This window comes from Rhea pennata, chromosome 1 (genome assembly GCF_028389875.1).
Source record: "Rhea pennata isolate bPtePen1 chromosome 1, bPtePen1.pri, whole genome shotgun sequence".
Taxonomy (NCBI): domain Eukaryota; kingdom Metazoa; phylum Chordata; class Aves; order Rheiformes; family Rheidae; genus Rhea; species Rhea pennata.
This window is the reverse complement of record NC_084663.1, coordinates 148,564,747-148,590,156: the sequence shown is the minus strand read 5'-3', so window position 1 is coordinate 148,590,156 and position 25,410 is coordinate 148,564,747. Positions and strand designations below refer to the sequence as shown.

Here is a 25,410-nt window from a genome sequence, read left to right as displayed (position 1 = left end):
TATTGTTTAGCTCTTAAAGTGAGTTTAATGAAATTCCTTGAGTTTCAGCTCAGCTGAAGTAGAAGCAGAACAGATAGTGTGAAGATGTAGTATGTAGAGATGCTGTGAGGACGGCTAAGGCCCAGTTGGAATTGAGTCTGGCAAGGGATGTCAAGGACAACAGGAAGGGCTTCTTCAAATACATCAGCAGCAAGAGGAGGACTAGGGAGAATGTGGGCCCGCTACTGAATGGGGCGGGGGCCCTGATGACAAGGGATACAGAGAAGGCAGAATTACTGAAGGCCTTCTTTGCTTCAGTCTTCACTGCTAAGGGCAGCCCCCAGGAATCCTGCAGCCTGGATGTGAGGGAGAAAGTCCAAGAGAAGGGAAGACTTTCCTTTGGTTGAGGAGGATAGGATTAGAGACCTTCTGGGCAGGCTAGACATCCACAAATCCATGGGCCTGGATGGGATGCACCCACGGGTACTGAGGGAGCTGGCGGATGTTGTTGCCAGACCGCTCTCCATCATCTTTGAAAGGTCCGGGAGAACTGGAGAGGAGCCTGAGGACTGGAAGAAAGCCAATGTCACTGCAGTCTTCAAAAAGGGCTAGAAGGAGGACCCAGGCAACTATAGGCCCGTCAGCCTCACCTCCATCCCTGGAAAGGTGATGGAACAGTTCATCCTGGATGTCGTCTCCAGACATATGGAGGAAAAGAAGGTGATCAGGAGTAGCCAGCATGGCCTCACCAAGGGGAAATCCTGCTTAACCAATCTGATAGCCTTCTCTGATGGAACGACTGGCTGGGTAGATAAGGAGAGAGCAGTGGACATTGTGTACCTTGAATTCAGCAAGGCTTTTGACACTGTCTCCCATAACATCCTCCTGGATAAGCTGAGGAAGTGTGGGTTAGACGAGTGGAGAGTGAGGTGGATTGAGAACTGGCTGGAAAGCAGAGCTCAGAGGGTTGTTATCGGTGGCACAGAGTTCCTGGAGGCCTGTGGCTAGTGGCGTCCCCCAGGGCTCAGTACTGGGTCCCATCCTGTTCAAAGTTTTCATCGATGACCTGGATGAGGGGATGGAGTGCATCCTCAGCAAGTTTGCTGATGATACCAAGCAGGGAGGAGTGGCTGACACACATGAGGGCTGTGCTGCCATTCAGAGAGGCCTGGACAGGCTGGAGAGCTGGGCAGAGAGGAACCTCATGAGGTTCAACAAGGGCAAGCGCAGGGTCCTGCACCTAGGGAAAATTAACCCTAGGCACCAGTACAAGGTGGGGGCTGACCTTCTGGAGAGCAGCTCTGCAGAGAAGGACGTGGGAGTGCTGGTGGATGACAAGTTGACCATGAGACAGCAATGTGCCCTTGTGGCCAAGAAAGCCAACGGTCTCCTGGGGTGCATTGGGAGGAGTGTTGCCTGCAGGTGGAGGGAGGTGATCCTGCCCCTCTCCTCAGCCCTGGGGAGGCCTCATCTCAAGTACTGAACCCAGTTCTGGCTCCCCAGGACAAGAGAGACATGGAGCTACTGGAGAGAGTCCAGCATAGGGCTACGAAGATGATCAGAGGGCTGGAGCATCTGCCCTATGAGGAACGGCTATGAGATCTGGGAAGAGAAGACTGAGGGGGGATCTGATCAATGTGTACAAGTACCTGAAGGGAGGGTGTCAAGAGGATGGGGACAAACTCTTTTCAGTTGTCCCGTCTGACAGGACAAGAGGCAATGGGCAGAAATTGAAGCACAGGAAGTTTCGCCTGGCCGTGAGGGGGAATTTCTTCACTGTGAGAGTGATGGAGCACTGGCACAGGTTGCCCAGAGAGGTGGTGGAGTCTCCTTCTCTGGAGCTATTCAAGTCCCGCCTGGATGCAGCGCTGTCTGACCTGGTCTAGGTGACCCTGGTGAGCAGGGAGGTTGGACTAGATGATCTCCAGAGGTCCCTTCCAACCTTACTTATTCTATGATTCTATGAAGATAATCTGAAGCATAAAAAGAATATATATTATTTTCATGGGATTAGATATTAACCTACCTAACTGATACACAGATATGGTAATAAAAATGTTGCTTTTACATTTACAACATACAACACATTAAAAAAAAAGCTTTTCCAAAAAAGAAAAAAAAAATCTGATATGTTACCAAACCCATAAAGCAATCCTTGCTGACACCATTCTTTTGTTCTTATTGAAACTTCCTGAATGTTAAGTACAAAGCACAGCATGAGAAATATATTTGCAAAGAAAATACTGAGCTGATAATATGCTATGATAACTGACTATCTCTCTGTAGGGAGTACCGTGACAGTATCTCTTTCTTTTTAAGACTTAGATATAGTTAACATACAGTGTGGAAATACAATTCCTTATGAAAACCTTGTAAGGTTACTTTTTATATAAAATATTTCAAATTTTGAACTTTACCAACTCTCCACTAATCTTCATTAGTCCTATGAAGGAAGTAACTTTCATCAGATGTAGCCCTTGCACAACTGTATCATCATCAATAACAACACTGTATTTGATTCTGATCTTTTCTGTACTGATATATTCTAAGATTTACTCTTACCAAAGTCAGTACTGCAGCAATATGAAGCCATCATTAAGTAAGCTCACGGTCAAACCAGCCTCTCTCTCTCTCTAATGGGCATTTCTAAGGTATAGTTCCCAAAACACAAACACAGTTTTTACAATATCTGCTTGACTGTGCTTTTGCCTTTGAAATACTTATTTCTAAGGCTTGTATTCTCCAAACTGTTATAACTAACTGCTCTATTTTCATTCAGATGTAGATTCTTTGTTGCACAGTCCATGGACAAATTTCTCCAATCCACATTGGAAATGTTTAATGCACATTCAATACTCATTTCACCTGCAGGAATCTCACCAACATGAATTGAATTTCAGATTACAGATTGAATCCAGAGCAATTGAGATCTGCCTTGACTGGCATAGAATATTTCTTTACTGGTCCTTAAAGGCTGTAGAATTGATCAGAAGTGCTGATGAAAAAATATTCTCAGTAAAATGGCACTGTAAATATAGTTTTAAATAAAATACATCGGATTTTGATCTCATATCTGAACTTTTAAGGATTGCTTGTTCATGGCCACATTTTTGTAGCCTCACTCAGGACAGCAACTTTAGATACAACCTATCTCAATGAAAGCCATAAAGTTGTTTATATATTCTTCCATTTTGAAACCTTTCACTCTTAAGCAGGCTCACTTGGTAGCTCAAGGGAGTGGAGATTTAGAACCACTGCATTGACTCAGATCGAAGATACAACCAGCTCATTATCCTGGCTGTGATAGTGTTCAACCATGGACACCTACTTAAGAACAGAATTAGGAAAATATGTATTTTCCTAAGTCACTCTCACAGCCTCCAAAGGTGGGGACATTTCTGAGCCACAGGGTGTACTTTATATTTTAAGGTGTCCTTTTTTTTTTTTTTTTTTTTTGGAAAGGTTCTCTCCTTAGTATCAGAGCACATCAGAGGCTGATGCACAGTAAAATTTAATTACAACCTGAGTACAGCTGGCAAAACTCACTCCATCATGTCATTGTTTACTTAGAATATTTTTTCAACCTAAATTCTCAGCTCAGGAGAGACTTTCTGAATTGTATTAAAGCAATTTGTCTTTTTTCTCCATATCTCTTTCAGGAAAAGAAGAGGAAAGTGGTTTATTTGTCACAGATTTTCTACCAACCTGGTACATTTGTACTTGGCTCAGATCAGTTAGGGGAATACAGCAGAAGGAAGCCTGACAAACACACAATCATTTTTAATATCATCCCATTCAGCAAAGAGTGATTTAGAAAGAAAATGCTAGGTCTTACACTGCATGCTAGTGTCAGTCTCCAACAAGCCAGTGAGTCTTGTCATGATGGAGACAAACAGCTTCAAGAGAGATTTTAATTTAATATCCAGTCATTATTTCTTTTTGAGATGTGATCTTTTAAACTTTCTAATATGGGGAGAGAGGACTATCAAAGAGAGAAAATATGCTGAGCCCTGCCAGAGGCTGCCTCAAAATAAAGAGGCTGAAGGCCTGCAGCAGCAGAGCAGCAGCAGCAACATCAGCTGGCAGGAGCCCAGGAAAGAGTCTGTGGGAGGTAAATGCCAAATTGCCTCCCTATAGCTAGGCATATGGCAGTATACAACCTCCAGCCAATGTGTTGCAGGTGGAAATAAATAGGTGCAGGGCAGTTACAGTGTGAAAGAGTGACGATTTTTTACAGAATCCTCTTTTACAGGGCAGTTCCCTCAGTGATGTCTTTGGAGATCCCACCAGTTTTCTCCCCAGCTCTGTCTAACACCAAGCTGCATTACTTTTTAGCACATTACCTATGCACATCTATAAGCAAGCTTCATCTCTCCATAAGAATTGAATAGGTAGTGCTCCTGCTGGGGGACAAGACGTAGAGGGGAGCATGCCCAAGAGAGAGGGGACAGCTGGAGGAGACCCAGTGTGTCAGACAACTCCATTAGAGGCCACCTGGCTACCAGGCATCATTCACAGACATATACCTTTGGAGAACTAACATTTGTCTCACACTACTCTGAAAAGTAGGCAACTATGCTGATGTGAAGTCTTCCTTATTTCCAACACTGAACATCTAGGGTCTGTTTCAGAAAGTTCTCTCTATTAATTCCTTCTGTCTTTTTATCTATTTTCTCTGCACCTGAGTTCTGGCCAAAGCTAGATGTGAAAACCTAAGTGTAAGAAGACAGATTGAGGAACTGCAAAATGAAATTGCAAAACTCTGGAAAGAAAACCATCCAAAGCATATATCAACTCAGATATTAAGACCCCAGATTTCTAATTGGAATAATGGATTCAGGACCAAAGACCTTTATTCTAAACTTCTGTGTAGTTCTTTAAGCACCTAGCAGTGACAAGCAAAATCCACTGGCTAGAGAAGTGAGGAGAACGGGAGACTTGAATCACTGCTGTGACACAAAGCAGCCAGAGTAGATTCTGGGATGGACTCATGATTCCACTTTAGCACTGCCCATTATTGAAGAGAAACTTAATGAAAATGTCACATTTTTTAATTATCATTCGGTGAACAAAGATTCAAAGTAAACATATGATAAGTACCAAAGTGCCAGCACAAAATAACAACTCCTCATAACCCTCTAGATTTGTTGTGTCTCTACTGAAGTCATAAAATCCCTCAGATGTTTCCTCATTTTTGTTTCCTTCCCTCCTGTACCCTACTTTGCTCTTCAGAGGCTAATACTCACTGTGAAGAAACAGCAGATGCTGTTGAACTTATCATGCCACTTTCAGCCATCTCAATGGCCAGTTTTATTTCCAGCTTCTTGTACAATGACACAATGCTGGATTTGGTCTGGTGTTCCCGAATTAAGATTTTCTTCAGATACTTATTGTCAAACTTTTTAAATCTGCAAAGGAGACATTAAAACCAAAGAGTAAAGAAGAAATGTGTTTTTATACCTGTTGAATAAGCTCATCTTCATTCAAACGCACACATACATAATTCAGCAGTGAAAACTGATTCCAAATTGGAGACACCTCTGGACTCCAGAAGGCCTAGTAAACAGAAACCTTTAGGAGGACATTTGGTATGGTCTACTGGTCCACACAGATTGTAAAGCCCACTAGACAAAAGACAGAAACAAGCTGCAATCAGAGCAAAATAGAGGGCTGAGAGTGTGTTTTCAGATAACACTGCCTCATTTGTAAGAAAAGAATATGGCCAGTCTCCATGCTTTTGTACAAGTGTTGTATTCTAATAGGGCATAACAGCAGCAGCTGCACTTACAGTAATCCTGGCTTATTCAGCCAGCCACCAATAATGTTCTAAACGGCCCAGTAGTTACAGTAGTTTGGACCCATTATGTTGCTGATGATTTTGAATCCTGACAATTAGAGTGGAGAAAATATATTTCTTTGTATTCTGAATAACAAAATTTGAATGGACCTCAAAGTACTATGTGCATGCACACTGCGGTTTATAAAATATCACTAATGTGTGACATAATTTGAATGAGAATGTATGTGTGTGTTTTGAAATAGGTATGTGTTTTCAGGCAGACAATTAGCAGAACAACAGCAGATCATCTTAGAAGTTTCTTCCAAAGGAGCAGTTTACCACAGCAAGGTAATGTGGTCCACAATGTTAGAAAAAGCATTACAGAGTTTATACACTTTTTCTTAACAAAGGCTTGTTTCTATACTTACTCTAATAGCATAGAGAGGTACCCAAATGTGTTCCCACTCGAAGTAGAGCTCTTTATGTTTTTCTAGGTAGCAGGAAGCTACTTCGAGTGTCATTTCACTTATAAAATTCATTTCAAAATACATATACCGAACATCTTTAAAATAACATAGAAATGAATGGGGAGTAGCTTTTAGAACAGCCTTTCCTACATTAAATATTTTTATACACAGTATGGTCTTTTAATCTGCACCTGAACTGAAATACTACATTTATGACTGATTTAGACAAAATTCTCTTATTATAGCTGTATGTAGATGTGGGATAAGGCGAAATAATGTGTTTTATCTCTTTGAAACATAGAATGCAGCTATGTGATTGAAATCACTGCTCCAAGAAGAATTTGGTGAGCTTATTCACTGTGTAGACAGTTGTATGGCCATGTGGATGCCTTAAAGCTATGTCCACTCTGCAAGAGCCTAAAGAACATTCAGCTTTTGGGTCCAGATATGTGCCCTTGCTACAGCTTTGCTCTCTATTGTGACAAGACTGGATGCAAAACAGTCACTTTCTTCCCATTCCTAAATTCTGATTTCCACAGGGAAAAACCCAGGCAAAAAGGAAGCTGCCACACAGTATCCCTTCACTGGATCACTGAGGTCCAATGCCAAGGGGTGAGCCAAAGTGCTCCTGCACGGAAGTCTTGGTGTAGTCTGAAGGACTACTTCTATCCCACGGCATCAGAATATGGTGCTTGTGGAAAAGGAAGATCATTGTATCCTCATATACTGCCTTCAAATGCCAAGATGGTGGCCAAATGTTCACTGAGCACCCTTATGGAAAAAGGTGCAAAGCAAACAGCAACTCAGAACACCAAGTCTGTCCTGGACGATGCCTGGAAGATACATAGATACATAATCACCTCATCAAGCTTACAGAAGACATAACACTAGCCCTGTACAGTTCCTGAATGAACACCATATTAAAAGTCATATTTGCTTAGGCTGATGGATATTTAAATCCAGCCATTCACTTCAGTATTATTTTAACTATGACTGAATGCAAAGATTTGTAAGGACAATTACTATTTAATCTGTACTTACCAACAGGGGATCATTTTTGCCCTGGTGACTTACAATGAAGGAAAATGAAGCACTCCTTCCTTACATAGCTTCCATTCTAAATCTGAACCTAAAGGAGCATTGGCAATCTAAGATTTATGTCAAAGCTATGTTTACAGGCTGTTTACATGCCTGCAGCATGCATTTATGTGTTATGTTTTTCTTTCAGAAGGCCTACTTTCTCCTTGTTTGTGCGGAAGCAACTTAGCAAACAGTGTACGGGCACTGCACTCCCAGGAGATAATGGTTGCTCAGGAGTTTACTTTTTAAAAAGAGATAAGACAGGTCCTCAATACTGCATGCTATGTTAGCCTTATGGAGCACAAGATATATTTCCTATTCTATTTACCTATTACATTTTACATCATAGATAGCTTATTTTGTTATAGTAGGCTGCAATAGATGCTTACTTATCTCTCAGTTGATAGTGACTCCAATGCCCACATATGTCTTCAATACCGGCCTTCAAGTGATCCATCAACTAGAGAAACAAACATGGAAAGGTTTTGAGTGGCCATTATGAGAAAGTAACATCACCACAAATATGCAACTGTTAACAAGATTTTGAGCTTTTTAAAAGAGATGGCAAGGGAGTTAATTCTGAAAACATCTACAGTTCTCTACAAATTCAAGCAAATATCTCACTTTTTGTTTTCTGTTTGCAGAGACCAAAAATTAAGTTCTTGCTTCTGTCAGCCAAATTTCCTCTCCCTATGTGCCACCTCCCTGAAAGGGGAGGGACACATGACCAGGTACCTCACTCCTTGATCCTTGCCTTGACCTCCACATGCCCTAGAGATTTTGAACATTGCCATGAGACTAGTCAGTTTATCACTGATAACCAGTATTTTCAGTCTTCTCTTGTGTGTTTCCAGAGTTATTGAAACAGCTTGCAAATGCCCAGTTGTTACATACATATTGTTGGGCATGATGTTTTTAAACATAAATTCCTTTCAAAACAAAGTATAAAGGTTGAAATAGCAAGAATTAATTTAAAATGAAATTCAAATCATTTGAGATGCCCTGATTTTTCTAAAGTCTCTGCATTTGCTTACTTTTAAGGTGCAATATTTCTGACTGTTTCAAATATTTCCTGTAATGGCAATGAAACAATTTAATATATATATATTTTTAGAGTACTGCTAAGTCAGTTTGACTGTTATTCTGTTATTTTACGTATTGGTAATTTGAAAAGTTAAAGCAAATGTTTGAGAGAGAGAAAGATAATTTCTCGGAAGAACTTGAAACTAAATTTGCAGGCCAGTGGTTCAGCTCACTCTGGTTATAATGCCTGATTTAAGGCTTTTCGGGTTTCAATGTGGCTAGAACCAGTCAAGGGACAACAACAAGGGAAGTTGACAAATATAGCTGGGAAGGATGATGAATGTGTTTTGTAAGCTCTTCTTTCATGGTTCTGTGTTTCTGTGATGACGTGGTCACAAGTATCCAGATATAAGGGCTAGAATCTAACACCCTATTGTTGTTGCATCACTCAAGTCTTTGGAAAATGGTCTATTCTAGAGCTTTTAAAAATAGAACAGCTCCCACCCTGCTAAACTCTGCTATGCCACAACAGTTATGGTACACTATCATAATATGACAATCTATGAATACAAATGAGATATCATATTCTAGAATATCATGCTTAAGATTTCCTCCAAATAGTCTTGAAAGTATTTGTTGTCTAAATCCACCAACTGCCAGTGCTACCGAATGTCTCGCTCTACCTAGCTACATTGGAACTGACACCTTTTTTCCTCTTTTTTCTAGAACACTAGCTACTGACACCAAAAACTTACTCGCACATGAATTTCTTCATTGATGGACTCCTTTTTATTGGTCTTTTTAACATCTAGATATCTGACCAATGGACCAATTGTGATTCCCTATATTTGGAAAAATGGGTGGAAATGTTAATTGTCCTTTAGGAAAAAAAAACAGAAAGAAAGCAAAAGAATTTCATTTTAGGCAGTCAGGAAAGCTATGTCTTAGAAGAATGATCTGTCACCTGTGGGGAAAGCTACAGAAGAGGACTAAAAACCAAAAACTTTTGAAAAGTATGCATCAGGTTTTCTAATCAAAATTGCATTTATCAACGTGTGTTAACTATGTAAAGTAACTAACCCATTGATAACTTTCACCAAAACAACACTCATTTGAAAGAAAAATGTATCTTTAAGGGATTCTAACAATCTTGAAACCTCTTACTTCAACATTTTCAGAATGGAACATTTTATTTTTTCATTTTGAAACCATTTTTAGCTGCTGCCAATTCTATTTTGCATTACTGCAGAATCTAGCATTTAAAAAGTGCAAATAGAAACAAAATTGTTTATCTGAACCATTTTGAGTGGAATCTGAGTGCTTAACCACAACTGTATAGAGTCCCATTGACACCCTAGCCTATCTGAGATGTTTGTATAGAAAAATAGAGAAAATGTGATGCAAGTTGTCCAGAAAAATTCAGTTCCTCATGGTACAGCAGGGTAAGCCGAGTAGAATAACCCAGAGCATTTGAAGTCACACTAGACATCTACTCTTACAAATCTAATTTGTTCTCTATATTTTTCTTTAATATTCTTTTACAAAGAAGGCTTTCAAAATGTTCCAGTCTGGTCCCAAGACAAATGAAGTCAAAAGTTCAAAATCCTATATAAGACAGAATTACTATCTTCTGCTCAGTTTTAGATATGATGCTAGTAAGGAAAGAGCTCTGCCTGTGTTGAAGTGTCAGGTTAAAATGCTTCTTATTTTGGAAGCATTAGGAAGTGCATGTGCAGTGAAAAGAAAAGATTTTGGATACAGTGGACCCTTTTCCCTGAATGCTTTATAAGACTTGAGTTTTCAACAGTTCTTCTGAAAAAGTTATTCAGTAACACCTAAAAAACACTCAAAAGGTATATTATACAGTGCAGTGCTAAATCTGGCCATAAAATACAGTAGTTTGTCCTAGTTTAAGAGTAAATTCCAGTGCAATCTTCACTATAAAGCTTTCAGTCATTTCTGTTATAAAAAAAAAATTTATTAAGGAATCCACTCACCTGGATGAACACAGTAAAGTATGTAACTACAAGTGTAGCAGTAATGAACAAATTTTTTCTAGGGAAGAGATTCGCTGGAAGCAAGAATGCAAGAGAGAAGCTACTGGCTCCTCGAAGGCCACTGTAGGAAATAATGAGCTGGTCCTTGAAGGTGAAGGGATACGTTCGGAACTTGTTACTGATGTACAACAGCACAAATACACCTAGGTAGGAAAAAAACCTGTTATTAAGCAAGTTAAAAAGGAAAAATACTTAAAGCAAAGTAACATCCTGCCCCAGGAAGTTGTTGACAGGATTTTCTTTTCTTTTGGGGCATTTGTACCTTCTTTTTGACCAACTGATGGAACTATGAGAAAATGTTCTAGAAAAGAGTGTGTTTTCTAACTGCTTTATGCTTTAAATTCACTGGAGTGATTTAGAAGTGAGATTAGAAGAAAAGATTTACTTTCTATATCTATGTTACACAGTTCTTCTCTGAAGTATTCTGGAGACAAGATAAACCACTACACGAGAGTTTTTCCTGCTCCTTCCCTTCCAGTGTTTCCTGCTTTCTGCACAGTATCTGCCCAAAGTATTGCTTCACCAACAAGTCCTGTGGATAGGTTCACTGCAAGGCGAAGAGTAATAGCACTTTAATTTTAATCCTCCGATTTATTCTCTCTCTAGTTTTCTATTTATTTCTCTGCTTCAATTTTTCTTTTAATAAAACTTAAAATTAATGAAACACTCTGCAGATGTGTAAGGACTGCAGCTTCACTTTATAGATACACTTAATGTTTTGCTTGATTTTCTCTTAATTGCCTGTATCTTCCATGAGACATATGTATCCTATGTTTCGTATGGAAATTGTTACAATACCAATGTAAATGCTGACAAATGCTGTTAATTACTGGCATTATTCTGTATGTTAGTCGTTGATAAACTCTGTGAATTATTATAGGTAAGGCCAGTAGCAATATCTAGTTATTTAGGTTGCTGGATGCTGCTTTATACAGGACCATTTTTTGTTACTTATATTAGACAGTAACTACTCAAACTGAAACTCTATAAACGAGGTGTCAGCTTCCAGCCAATTCTCTTTATTTGCTCAAGTTTCAGGCAAAATGATGCAATAATTTTTCAGAACAGATTTGAGGGAGAATATTCTGATCTTCCTCTGGAAAGCTCTAGCTCTCCCCTTGGTGTTGGAGAGAGAGGCAGACATGTAGCAACAGAATGATTTTTTTTTTTGAGAAAGCATCTTTTCTATCTGTATTAGAAGGATATTCCAAAACAGCCTCCAAAGTTAGGCCATAAAAACTTAAAGGCTGTGCTTGACACAGTATAAAAAAGTAAAATACGTAACTATTTCCTCTTGCTGTGAAACCATCAGAATCACATCACTTCCACTGCTGAGTACTTGGGTTATCTCTGCGTAATAGGGCTGTTCAAAGGCAGGTACTTGAACCCTTCCAGGCCTCACAGAATGGTTGAGATTGGAAGAGACCTCTGGAGATCATCTAGTCCAACCTGCTTCTTCCTGCAGGGTCACATAGAGCAGATTGCCCAGGACCCTATCCAGAATGTCTCCAGTGATGGAGACTCAACAGCCTGAGTGGGCAGCCTGTTCCTTCCCTTTCCTCTTGTTCCTATGACTAAATGCCCTCCTTCAGGGCTCCCAGGCTTGAAACTCAAAGGTCTTGAAACTACTATGTGCTTTGAGGACCAAGCCAGCCTCTTCCTCATGCTCTGTTATTCTGTTTGACAGAGGGATGAGCCACCTGAGAAGAGATTTGAGAAACAGCACCTTATTCTCAGCTGTCAGATGCCAGTAATTAGCTGGTCCCAAATTTTAGACTCTGAGTACTTACGGCTGGAAGAGACCTATGGAGGTCATTTAGTCCAACCACCTACTCAGAATAGGTCTGATTAGAACAGGTTGCTTGGGGTTGTCCATGCTGGAGAAATCCCAGTCTGACAGATTAGGGAGCAGGAGACCTTTGCAGGAATTGAGAGAGACAGTGTGTAGAAACAGTGTAACTTCAGACAGGCAATATTTTCTAGTAGTTTAACACTTCAGAGACTGTGCTGACTTGTGAGGAGCAGTAACATGGCATGGTCAGCCTGGGTTGTGGTATAAGAAGTCATCTATCGGTATGTATATTCACCTTCCCTCTTTTTCAATGCCTCATGCATTCCTGAACCCCACACCTTTAGTGTTATAGTACAACAAGTGTGCTGATGTACATTAGCTAATTAGTAAGTTAATTACAATGTCTGATGAAATTATTATGAAGCCCACTTACCCAAGGGGATAGTTAACTAAGATATCAGCATCTATATAGACATAATCATGAAAATATTTTAATTTTACTTAAAATATTCAGTGAAATGAACTTGTCAGCAACACATGTCTAGTAAACTCATTATTAAACTGGTTAAACCAGTCTGCACAGACTTTTCTAACATACCTTTGCACTGAAACCAGAAGAGCTTGCCCACAAAAGTTGACTTACTCAGTGCGCGCCAAATGAGGCAGAAAAGCAGAGTGAAGCAAATGAAGGCCCAGTTCCACTCATGGTTCTTCCCAACTGTCGACACTCCCATGAACACGAAAATCAGTGTTTCGCTGACGCTACTTAGCATTTTCATGAAATATTTTATTGTCGTATAGGAATTCTGGGAAACATTTTCCTCCACATATTTTTTCATAGTCACTGCACATGCTGTCATCCTGTACCAGGCAAAACATCAGAGATCAGCAACAACCATCTGTTTGTCTTTTGATTTAAGAACAGCTTCAGCCCTCATCATCAGAATGCTTCCCATTCTCCATCACCAGCTTTTAGTGCCCTTCCTAATATCAAGTAACATTTTACTTCTTCAGTAATGTGAGTTAGCTCAGTTATATGACCCTGGATTAAAGATGTACCTTAATTGAGCTTTATGAGTCCATTTTGCATACAGGAAAAAGGAAGCAAATTAGTCAACCTTCTTGAAGGGGAAGTGAGAGTATCACATTCCAGTTCAAAGTCCATTTTATTCTGAATATGTAGTGCACAAAGAACCAAATATTTGAGTCTCAAACAAAGGGCAGTCAATTCTGTACCAGCCTGCGGGCAGGCGGATCAGTTAAAGGGACATAATCTACTTCTCAGTGATCTTTTCCTTTAATACGATAGTGGAAGCACATGGTGCTAGTCCAGCACTGGGTCCAAATTCCCTGCTGTGCCCTGCCAGCTAGCTGGCATATCAGCAGGCAGAGGTTAACTCTCAGTAATTCTCCACCCACTCTAGCTCATTTCTGCAAGGCAGGGGAAATGCAGTCATCCTAGAGTCTGTCTTTCCTCCCTCTCTGTTACCCAGGGTATGGGCAATGTGCTCAAGAAACCAAAGGAATATTTTCCACCAATTTGCTCTTCAATCAAGGATAAAATCCGTTCAAAGTTATCAGCAACAACCCAGCACAGCTGCTCGTAACATGCTCACTGAGCAGTACCTTGATCTTCAAGCAATCCAATTGAAGACAGTAAAATACATCACGTGAAGTAAGGTGCTTCCCCTCATCGATGTCAGGATTTGATTGTTTTTTGTGTTTTCAGTTACATCAGCCATTGAACACCATCCTCAGCTTTCCTGTTCTCCCCTTTATTTTTCACAGTTGTAGATGAATAGATAGATTCAGGTCTATGCTAGGAACATACTCCATCATCTACCTAGCTTCTGTTGATGTTACTTTAGTCTTTGGGGGCTTCTATGTGATGATATTTTTCTGAACTTGTGACTTCAGAGAATGCTGACTGCTCATTAAGAAATCTTTCATCTAGTTTCTACTCATTTAATTTCCACCAAAGAAATCTCAAGGGCTTGCCCATGGAACTGAAACATTTAGCAGGTCCAAGGACATTCTAAGACAAGACCATTAGGCATAAATGTTTAATACTGTTGACTTTCAGAGGCATATGCATAATAGAGTTTCATGATCCAAGTGAAAAATGAATGAATTCCTCAATAATTCAGAAGGGTGACAAAAACTTCCCATCCCTAAAATGAGCAATAACTTCCTTAATGAAGCAGTAAGAATAATAAATCCCCATTGTATTAACTTTCTCTTCTTACTAATAATTTCACTATTCTAATGAAAATAAGCACTGGGAACACTTGCAGTCACAGCACATTAAGAACACGGTCCTTAGCATTACAATAGTAAGTTACTTCTATCATCTCAAAGACATGCTTTCTGCTGTCCGTACATGTGACTGTATCCACATACAAGTACATACACTATGTGTACATACATGCTTGGTGTTTCTTGTTTGTTTTTGCCCAGTTTCAATCCCAGCAATGCTGTTCAAATCTAACATAATTACCGTAAATCATCTTAAAGCTGATGTTCACGGCTGTATACAAAAGCAAGAACTCGGATATTCTTTCTTTACTTTTTCCACACTAAAATTTTTTTCCAACCCTCTTGTAACTTGATGATGATGCTACATAGGCTCAGTACTGGGTCCCATCCTGTTCAACTGCTTCATCAGTGACCTGGATGAGGGGATGGAGTGCATCCTCAGCAAGTTTGCTGATGCTACCAAGCTGGGAGGAGTGGCTGACACACATGAGGGCTGTGCTGCCATTCAGAGAGACCTGGACAGGCTGGAGAGCTGGGTGGAGAGGAACCTCATGAGGTTCAACAAGGGCAAGCACAGGGTTCTGCACCTAGGGAGAAATAACCCTAGGCACCAGTATAAGGTGGGGGCTGACTTTCTGGAGAGCAGCTCTGCAGAGAAGGACCTGGGAGTGCTGGTGGATGACAAGATGACCATGAGACAGCAATGTGCCCTTGTGGCCAAGAAGGCCAATGGTCTCCTGGGGCGCACTGGGAAGAGTGTTGCCAGCAGGTGGAGGGAGGTGATCCTGCCCCTCTCCTCAGCCCTGGGGAGGCCTCACCTCGAGTCCTGTGTCCAGTTCTGGGCTCCCCAGGACAAGAGAGACATGGAGCTACTGCAGAGAGTCCAGCATAGGGCTACGAAGATGATGAGAGGGCTGGAGCACCTGCCCTATGAGGAACGGCTGCGAGAGCTGGGCCTCTTCAACCTGGGGAAGAGAAGCCTGAGGGGGGATCTTATCAATGTGTACAAGCACCTGAAGGGAGGTTGTCAAGGGGATGGGGACAAACTCTTTTCAGTTGTCCCATGTGACAGGAGAAGAGGCAATGGGCAGAAATTGAAGCACAGGAAGTTCCGCCTGGCCGTGAGGGGGAATTTCTTCACTGTGAGAGTGAGGGAGCACTGGCACAGGTTGCCCAGAGAGGTTGTGGAGTCTCCTTCTCTGGAGCTATTCAAGTCCCGCCTGGATGCAGCGCTGTCTGACCTGGTCTAGGTGACCCTGGTGAGCAGGGAGGTTGGACTAGATGATCTCCAGAGGTCCCTTCCAACCTTACTCATTCTATGATTCTATAATCTAGTGAGGATTGAAATACAGCTATACTCTATTATCAGCTCATTCTCTCATTAAACAGATGTTGCAGAGGAAGTAAATTGCACAGTTAGGCCCAAAGAATACAAAATAACCAGATGGTGGCAGCACTAGTCATCTGACCAACAGCTTGCAATATCTTTTTCAGCCAGCAGATACCTAAATATTTTTCAGGGTAGATATTCACTCCTCTGCAGTACATTTAGAGGCCCATACTGACAGGGATTGCTTTTCCTACTTACTGGTACATCTTACAGACTCCATAGTTCACTGCAGGTCTGTAGGCCATATATTGAAAATGCTTATCTTAATGCCAATCTTAAAAAAAAAAAGAAAGAATGAAAGAAAGAAAGAAAATTCTCCTTGAAAGAATGCCCCCTCCCTCAGGAGGGCATCTGAAAAGCCATACTTACGCCAAAATGCCCGAGATGTAAAGGATTTCAGCAGACAAGTATGATAGATAGCTGAACATGAAGACCAGCAGGGGTTCGATAGCAGAAATATTCTGGGTGAATCGAGTCATGAATGCTGAAACAAATCCAAAGACGATGCCAAACAGCACACCACCCAGCCCAACCACAAAGAAGCGAGCAAAGCCAGCAAGAATATCGATGGATTCGATGTCTTCGTATCTGTGCATTTGGGTGAAGGCAATGAAGATGTTATATAACACCTGTGTATGAAAATAATGAGACAGCAGTCAGATGCCTTTACAAACCTGGCAGACTTAAACGTTTTTTATACATATGCCAGATCTTGCTTTAGACAGCTTGGCAAAGTAACAGTTGAAACCTCATCTGGCTCTTAATAAGTCCCAGAATTAAGGGTATGTCAGATGTCCTGCAAGTAGCAAAAAAGTGGGGTAAATGACTATGTAAAAAAAGTAAAATGCTGAGGGGTCACAGGCTATTAAACGGAAGATGCCTAGATGGTTTCTTAAATATAACCGAAAAATATTCACGCTCTCTTGTTTTTTTGAAGACAAACTTCATTATTTGCCTTTGCAGCAGAGGTTGTTGTTGCAGCAGCTATATACCCTAACAACTCCAGGCTCTTCCTCGTCTTATCTTTCTGTCTCTGGATGTGGCAAGGCAGGGTAGTGACTAACAATCAGAGTTTTACCCTAGATGCCATTTAGGCAGTCTAACATGATCTGTCAACTGGACCTTATTGAATAAACTTTGAAATGTCAAATGCTCTTCAGTAGTACTTGATGCATAAAAATCATGAAATGTACCACAAATGCAATGAAAAAGAAAGAAAGCAGAGCAGAGGGGACAGGAGCTGGCAACCCCAGTATCATATTGCCTCTAGATAAATGCAGTCATTTCTGTTATTGGTGTTAGACATAGCAGAACTCTTGTTTAATCGAAGTTTTAAAGAGTTGCCTTATTAATATAGTAAGTATTGCCTATGCTCATTGACGAAAAAAAAAACCAATAAATGACTGTCACTACTATATTCATCATTAGAAATATCCAAAGGACATTTTCCCAGCCCTGGTCTGGCCCTAAACCTCTTCATTTTTGGCATTTTCTTTTGGAGCTGCCCACAGGGTCCTGAGTAAGCTCACAGTTCCCCAGCCCATCCTGCTCCCTGCAGATTTCACATTAGTGTAGCAACAGCACGGGAGGGGGAAGTTTGCAGCCTTTTTATCCTCGTGTGGTTTGGGGGAGTGCCACTTAGCCTCCTCCGCAATAACTCTGTGTCAGTTCTGCCAGTCTCACAGCAGGCACTAAAAGCTCTGCTTGGTTTGCACTCTAAAGGGCTTAGAGACCCTTAACCTTAACACACGCATTTTGGCTTGAAAGCTTGAAATGTTTTTTTTTTAAAAAAACACTGTCAGATAACATGAGAGACTGAATTTACTACATTATATAGCTCAGCTTGTAAAGATAATTGCATTAAGTTTAGATCAGTTGGGTTTATCATACTTACATTATTAATAATTTCTCTTCTGCAGAAATTAATGATGAAAAATCTTCAGTATTTTCAACTTTCATCCATCTTTTGAAAGCTATTAGAAGGTTTGCACGGGGTGAATGGGGTAATAATAAAAATGTCTTAGAAGCTGCTGACAGTTGGTTAATATTAAATCCTGTCAGATTTGTTTGCAGAGAATGTTTACCACGGGAAGGTTGCCTTTCAGTTTTCCAGAGATTGTTGGAAACATCTAATGACACCAATTCTCCATAGCTATTACACCAAAGAACTAGTCCCAAAAGCCATCTGGTGCAAAACAGACCAAAACTACTTGTCTTATCTGAGTTTCTTTGGTCTTTCTTCTTCATGGAGTTAATTTAGGAAGTCTAGGTATTAAGAAGATTAAAGCAGATATTTGCAGGTAGAAGAGTCAAGCTCATTAGGATAATAATTATTCCCCAACCGTTATCTAATCTTAAACTGCTGCTGGGAACATATAACCTTGAGCAGTCACGAAGTCTGTTCTCCAGGAGGCTCATTGCTGGTATTTCTGGGGGACAGACAAACCACAACAAAATGTTCCATGTGAGAACATCCTAAAAAATAAGCAGAGCTGCTTTTCCTGATGATTATGTATAAAATTAGTCTTTTCAGTGGCAGAAAATAAAAAGAGAGTTCATGGCTCTACAGTAAATACATCTTATTATATTTACCAAAGCGTTTGATTACAAAGCCTGCTCTGTCTCTCCGGTCTCCCTTTCTTGCTGACTACAAATTTGTGCTAAGACTTAGGTGTCTTTCTAACTGGTACCAAGGTGTTGAATAGTGGTGAGTTTGAGTAAGGCAAATTGTCATCAGCAAATGATTTAGCAAGTTTGCCTTTCCTTTTCTGGCTCCTAAAGTGTATAATAACACAATTTCCTTATTTGTGATATGCTTTGTAGTAATAAACTATTTTGTATGACATCTTGGATTGGTCACCATACTAGTAAAGTGGGTTGTAAATGCTGCTTGGCTAAGTTACATCGTAGTGTTTCCGCCAGTAAATGAATTACTATAATTCTTTAAATGATAGGAAAGCTTGAGTCAGCTTAGGATGCCTTGGTTTGCTCAGAAAGAAGGGATGAATTAGTAACAGGCCTCATTTAACAACTGTGATTGTCACGCTTCGAGTTTTTTGAGGAGACATTATCGTGTAGGCTACCACTGGGTGGCCTATATTGCTGGTGAGATGAACAGTGAGTGTGACCTTGTTGCCCACAGGAGACCTCCCCCTGGACCTGGATCCCTGCTCCAGCTGTGGCTTCTGCAGTTTATATGACATAAATATCGCACAGGATATATATCCTAGAAGCATTGGAAACAAAGATTTTCAAGCAAGTGCCTTAACCACTGATGTAGACAGCCTTGTTAACTCTTACTTTCTTCTTTCTCATTGCATGAATTTTATTTTATTCTAAACAGACTAGCAGAGGTAGAGAATATCTCCATCCTGCTCCCTGTCACCCATATTTCTTGGTGGCCAAAACTCTCCACAGAGGCATCAGAGAGGTAAATGACACCATGATAGAAAATGGTCACTGCCACTTCATTTTTGAGTACAGTATGATGTACTAGGTGTTCTCAGAGAGTGTTTCTAAAATGAAGCCTCAAAGGTGAAGTAACCAGGAGAAATATTTAGTTTCCTGATGCATGCAGCTGCTCAGCTCCTGTCAAGACAGAGGTGATCTGTGTGTGCGCAGAAGCAACACATCAGATGCCCGAAAAGCTTTCCAGTAAAATCAGGGTCCTCCACAGAGCTTCAGTGTCTTCAGGTTTGAATGGCATCGGCATTGGATTTACCAAGGTCACTGTTTTAGACAAGGCCTTGAGATGCCACTTGTGTTTAACCCATGCTAGACCTGCTCCCGTTCTCGTCTGCACTCTGACGCTAACGCTCAGCTCAGAAATTGTAACTGGAAAAAGGAGTATTTAACAGGACTTAGAGCCTTCTTGTTCTGCCCACTGACTTCGCCTTTCTAAAGATAATGGAAAAGGAGTTCAATATCAACCTTTTTGCCAGCTCCTTAAGCCAAAGAAATACTTCCTAAATCACCACATTCATTCTACATTCTATTAGTTTGGGGAATTTTTGTACCAAGTTATTTAACAAAATATGGGATAGGGGGACCTATTGCTGTCTCAGACATAAAGTACAAGTTCAGCAAAATTTATAACATTTTTTTCTGCTGCAGAAAAACCATTCAAATTGATAAGCAAGTTGGGGAGAACTGGGAGAATATTTGCATTCAAACAATAGCAAAATATGCAAGCAAAATATATCTCAGTCATATTATCTTTTTAAACACATAAAGTCAAAGGAAGCTGTTAAGAGAGAAACAGGGAGGAAATGATAAGACATCAGAGGTAAACAGTTTTGAGGACTTTAATAACAAATGGAGGTATCAGAGAGGAAAAAGCCACCTAATTAGCTCCAGCTGAGGGAGAAATATTTCCACCTTTTCAAACAGAAAGCCTGGTAGAGAATTTGCAAAGTTGAAAGCCCAGAAAAAGGATGAGAGGTGAGGGATGCAGAAGTCTATCTGCAGAAGCTGACAAACTGATGGCAATGTATCTGCCGTGAGCAGAGCCCCAGAGATGAAGCAAGCAGGGCAAAGGGAACTCATCGTGGTGCAGGAAACACTCCCGATGTACAGCGCTTTCATTTCTTTGGCTAACACAGTACCTCTGAGAAATGCCTAAATACTACTACTTTTAAAGACTTTCTATCCCTACAAGTTCATGCTGTAGCAGAATCCTGACTGAAAGCTCATGTAAATGCCATAATGAGTTAAACCTACATCACATATACATCTAGGAATGAAGGGAAGGCATGGTAGAGAGCCAGTCAAAAAATGGATAGACTGAGTCACCCCTCCTCACCCTAAGTGAGGAATGGGTGTTACTTTCTGAGGTCGGTACTTAAAAGAACCAAAAAGGCAAGTGGTAGTGATAGGTGCATATTTTTGGTTAAAACTATAACATATAAGAGGTATGCATGCAAATATAAGGAATATTTGACCATTAATTCTACATCAGTTCTACATCTCTGATTCAACAAGATTAAGGATTTATGATAAACAGAGTGTAGCCACAAGAAATAATTTTTTTCTTTCCTTTTCCTTTTCACATTACTCATAAACTGCACTACTCCCATGAAGCCTTTCAGCAATGAACTCTGTACAGATTTTACCGGAAGTCAAAGTTGTGTTGTGCTTCATATTTAACAGTATCTGAGTAGTTTTTTTAATGTGTTTCAGATTCCTGTGCTTTAAATTCTATAAAGATCTTATCTAGCAAAACTCCTTATCCTGCAGTTTACTTTCAGCACATGAGCAGTTCTTTTGGTTTCTATGCAATGAACTTCCTCCTTTACATTTTTTGCTCAAAAAAAGGTCTATGTTCTAGGTGCTTTAGTCAATTGTGACCTAAAGCTAGAATTTCAGATTGCTCAAATTTTGGTAGAGCTGATGATAAAAAAGGGAAAATATTAGTGAAAGGAGCTTTCTAAAAAATCTCTTTACCTATTTCAAAAAATTTGTATCTCTTGCTCCAAAAGCATTGTGTCTGTACACTTGAGATAAGACTCAAGTGTCTTATCTCAGGCACTGAGAAAGGTGAACATTAGGTGTCAGGTTATGTAGATAAAAACAGAGTTCTGCAAAGTCATTAGTAGCTTTTGGAATTTTGATCTAAGTTCTTCGAGGAAGTGGAAATTTCTTAGGAGAAGGGGCTGGAGGAGGGAATGATGTGGGATTGACCACACCTGGTTTTTTGGTAGAGTAACACACGAGAAGGAAGGACTCCCTATATTGTTGTCCAGCTGCAATCAGTCCTTAAAGAGTACAACAATTTTCTGTTTATTTGCTTGCACAAGATCAAAAATGTTGCTAGGTCTTACAATGATCCTAGCAGCAAACTCAGCTTTAGTTTATCCATTCTCTTCAGCGAATGCAAGAGCAGGGTGTGCTGTCTGATGTGTTTGCTTCCCTTTTCTAGCAGCTCTTTGGCAGTTTGCTTCTGAAAGAGTTAATATAGGATGCAATTTTTATATATGTAAAAGCATGTGTGGGTTGCCAATGGTGTATCCATAGAATAAGATATCTGGAATCACAGAGTTGCTCTTGCCCTCCACCAAATAACCTTGCAAGACACAACAGCTCAAAGGGAGGAAAATGAAGAAGGAAACAAACTCACCACAGTTATGCCATCATTTAGCAAAGACTCTCCAAAAATCATCATGTAAAGCTGCTCATTAACTGAGGCTTCTTCAAAAACTTCCAGAGCTGCCACAGGATCAACAGCTGAAATCATGCTGCCAAAGAGTAAGTTCTGCAGCAGGTTCAGGTCAGTCAGGCCGAAGGCTTCTATCTGACAGACTCCATAGAGGGAGAGGCCAATCCCAAGGGAGTTCAGGAGAGATCCCAGCACAGACCACCACAAGATGGATGCAAAGTTTTCAAAAAACGGGCGAGTTGGCATGAAATAACCCTCCTCCAGAACAATAGGTGGAAGGAGATACAAGAAGTAAATACTTGTGTTTATCACTGGTGGGGATTTGTGATCAGTACCAAAAATGATTGCTCCAACTAATGCTCCAACGACAATCAGGACGCAGCTTTCAGGCATGAGTCTTGGCAATCGGTGATAAAGATGGAAACCTTGAATAAAAAAATGAGATAATATTCAAGTGTAAATTAACCTGACATCAAGGCGGATGTTTTGACTATCTTTGAGTATTTTGTCTTCAGAAGACCAGGTTCTGCTCTTAGAATTACTAGTGTAAATACAAAAGCAGTACTCTTCCTTTCAAAATGAATCATATCTGGATTTTCATCACCACAAGAGGGGAAGAAATTGCCCATGAATCTCTTTTCTTAATTTCTGACTGAATATGGACTCAATTTCTAGAAAGAGAGATACATCTGCACATGGACATTTTGAAAATGTTCTCCACGATTTGGAAAAAATCCTTGCTGAATAACTGCCAAGAAAAAGGGTTGCACTTATCGTATATATATTGTGGATGTGAATCTCCTCATGCCTACTTTGATATATTACTACTGCAAGTGCATTCATATAATTCTCCTTTGACACTCATACTGTAACGATGTCTAACAACAGCTCATCTAGTCACTTTACTAGGTACTGTATAAACATACCGTGAATGAGAGCTTCCTCATCTAGAAATACAAGGAGTTGCTCTAAATTTACAAGAATGAGAATGAGACAAACTAAGAAACCTGTAAATCCAGTGGCTGTGTCTCCATACCTGAAGCTAGGTGAACCTTCATCTCATAAACTGAGCCGTTAATGACGTGACTGCATTTCTGCAACTTTCAAACTAGCAATGTTCAAATTAAAGGGAAAGGAAAATTCTTCTTGTGAAATTTAAAATGATTTCCTTGAGAGTTTAACTGCCCTTAACAAAAAAGTATTTTATGGTCATAGCCTTACTAATCTCCTTTTTTAATTAAAAAAAATCAAATCTTCTGTCAATTTTACAGAATGACAGGATTACTTTTCCATCTCATAAAGGCTTTCAAGATCTCAGAAATGTTTCACACCCCAAAATCTTAAAATCCAAAAGGAAGATCATATATGAATGCCACACCAAAAAATTTTAACAATTTGGTAATCTTGTTCCCTAGGCAACCAAATCAGGACAATTCAGACTAACTCATTTTTCAAAGTAGCTTGGAATTCAACATCACTACATTTTTCAACAATAATTTTGTTGGAAAACTCCCAGAGAAGGAACTGGTCTTTATGCTCTTCAGGATCACAAAGCTCTTCTGAAGTATCTATTTCTTGTTCAAAACAAACTATATAGTAGATATGCCATATGGCAAGTCTTGTGCTTCTATAGATGATGCATGAAGAAACTGGTCAATATGAGTATACTGTTAGCACACACTGTTGATTAGATAAATTTTGCATTCATGAAAATTTTGATAATTGTTTTAGTAGCAGAGACATCTGTTCATAGGAGATGGAACGATCAGTTGCTGTGAAACTGCCAAATCGCAGTAAGCAGTAATGATCTTTGACAGTTAGTTGTTGGACTACAACATGAAAAAATTGCAGTATCTTCAGGCCACCTCCAGAAAATAATCAGTCTCACATATCAGTCTATTCTCTAGCAATGTCTGAAAATCAAATGAAAATCACATGGCAGGAAAATCACTTGTATGCATCTCCTCACACTTGTCATCCACCTCATCATTTATTTAATTTTGTTGTATTAGTTCTAAATGGCCAAACCAGTTTGAGCCTAGCCACATAGATATAAAACAGATGATGAGCCATTTTTGCTGTGTTAATTGCAGTCCCTACTTCTCTGTGAGTTTGTCTTTTGTCATTCAGATACATATATGGAACTGCAATAGAAGCTAGATGTATTGGTACGCATTCAGGTAGCACTTACCCTGTTTCTCTGATGACCTACACTCTCTTAGTCTCTCAGACTGTCTCCTCTGGGATTATTTTCTGAGCAACTTCAGACAACAAACATTTAAAACAAAGACTCTTAGGGAACTGTTTCCTTTTATTCACACAACAGAAGAATGCCTCCCGGCTTCAATACACTTAAAGTCTCAGTCAGCTCTTATTGATTTCTACAGCTAAGGCAGGTTGTAAGCTCTGATTTCTTGTGATGTTTAAAGGCTAGAAAAAGGGATGAAAAGCACTGATGGCGGGGCGGGGGGAGAGATACATTGCTACTCACAGGCGTGGACGACCCAAGAGACATGAGTGTTACAGGTGATATATTCACTTAAATAAGTTAGAAGCATTTCGGGTTGGAATTATGTCATTGTCAAAGAACACACTTGCTTTTTGCAGTATAAGACCCGTAAAAACAATTCCAGCCACAAAAATATATGTAAAATATTTGATTACATGGTATGTTTTTCATTTCTTGCCCAGATAGCAGGACTCATGATCCCATTTTCTACTTACCTATTTTTGCAAGAGAGGCAAGGAGTATCCAAAGAGTAACTTCACAAGGAATTTGCACATAGCCATAATCAACTGTGAAAACATGCAGCCTTTCATCTTGTACAGAGCCAACAGCACCCCCATGGTCAGATTCATAGAGAGGCAAGAAACTACTGCTCAGATTGGGCTCATCTGCATAAACAGCAGCAGAAGAGCATACCAGAGTCAACAGCGATGGCAACCAGCTCAAAAGCTTTGCATGTGTGAGCACAAGGGAGTCCATGTCTGAAGCTGTGCCTCTCCACTATTATAGATGTAGCATATGGCAAGTGCATAGAGGTATGCAACACTCACACCTGTCGATTCACACTGCTCATATTCCCAGCTGCTTCTTCATCAGAGCTGCTTCATTTGCCTATTAGAGTTCATTTTATAAGTCCTAAACTGCCTGTGCTCTTCCTTGTACTACAGGTGGACCTGGAGTTTAAATGAAGACACCAGTTCTTCAGGCTCTTCAGACCCGGATCAACTCTCATCACAGCATCACCTGTTAAGAAATAAAGCCTTAACTACACTATTTTTCAACTCACTTTGATTTTTCCCACTGTCAAAGACAACTAAACAGCAACACGCATCTCTCAAGCAGAAAGTGCAGCACAAGTACATAGCATCAGACAGAAGAGATGGCAGCACCGTCAAAAGGCAGAAGAACCTGCTCCATACCTGCCTC

General features: G+C 40.2%; 1 protein-coding gene across 1 annotated transcript in view; it reads right to left on the bottom strand.

Annotated features, from left to right (window-relative positions):
• The window catches only part of SLC9A4 (solute carrier family 9 member A4), a 34,663-nt gene extending 9,700 nt beyond the window's left edge, over positions 1 to 24,963 (bottom strand). Inside the window, exons 1-8 of the mRNA XM_062579426.1 lie at positions 24,702 to 24,963; positions 21,939 to 22,402; positions 16,193 to 16,452; positions 12,821 to 13,038; positions 10,326 to 10,528; positions 9,084 to 9,170; positions 7,695 to 7,765; positions 5,226 to 5,387 (exon numbers count right to left, since the gene is read on the bottom strand). Of these exons, the coding sequence (XP_062435410.1) occupies positions 5,226 to 5,387; positions 7,695 to 7,765; positions 9,084 to 9,170; positions 10,326 to 10,528; positions 12,821 to 13,038; positions 16,193 to 16,452; positions 21,939 to 22,402; positions 24,702 to 24,963 (1,727 nt within the window). The remainder of the gene's footprint in view (positions 1 to 5,225; positions 5,388 to 7,694; positions 7,766 to 9,083; positions 9,171 to 10,325; positions 10,529 to 12,820; positions 13,039 to 16,192; positions 16,453 to 21,938; positions 22,403 to 24,701) is intronic.
• Positions 24,964 to 25,410: the final 447 nt, after the last annotated feature.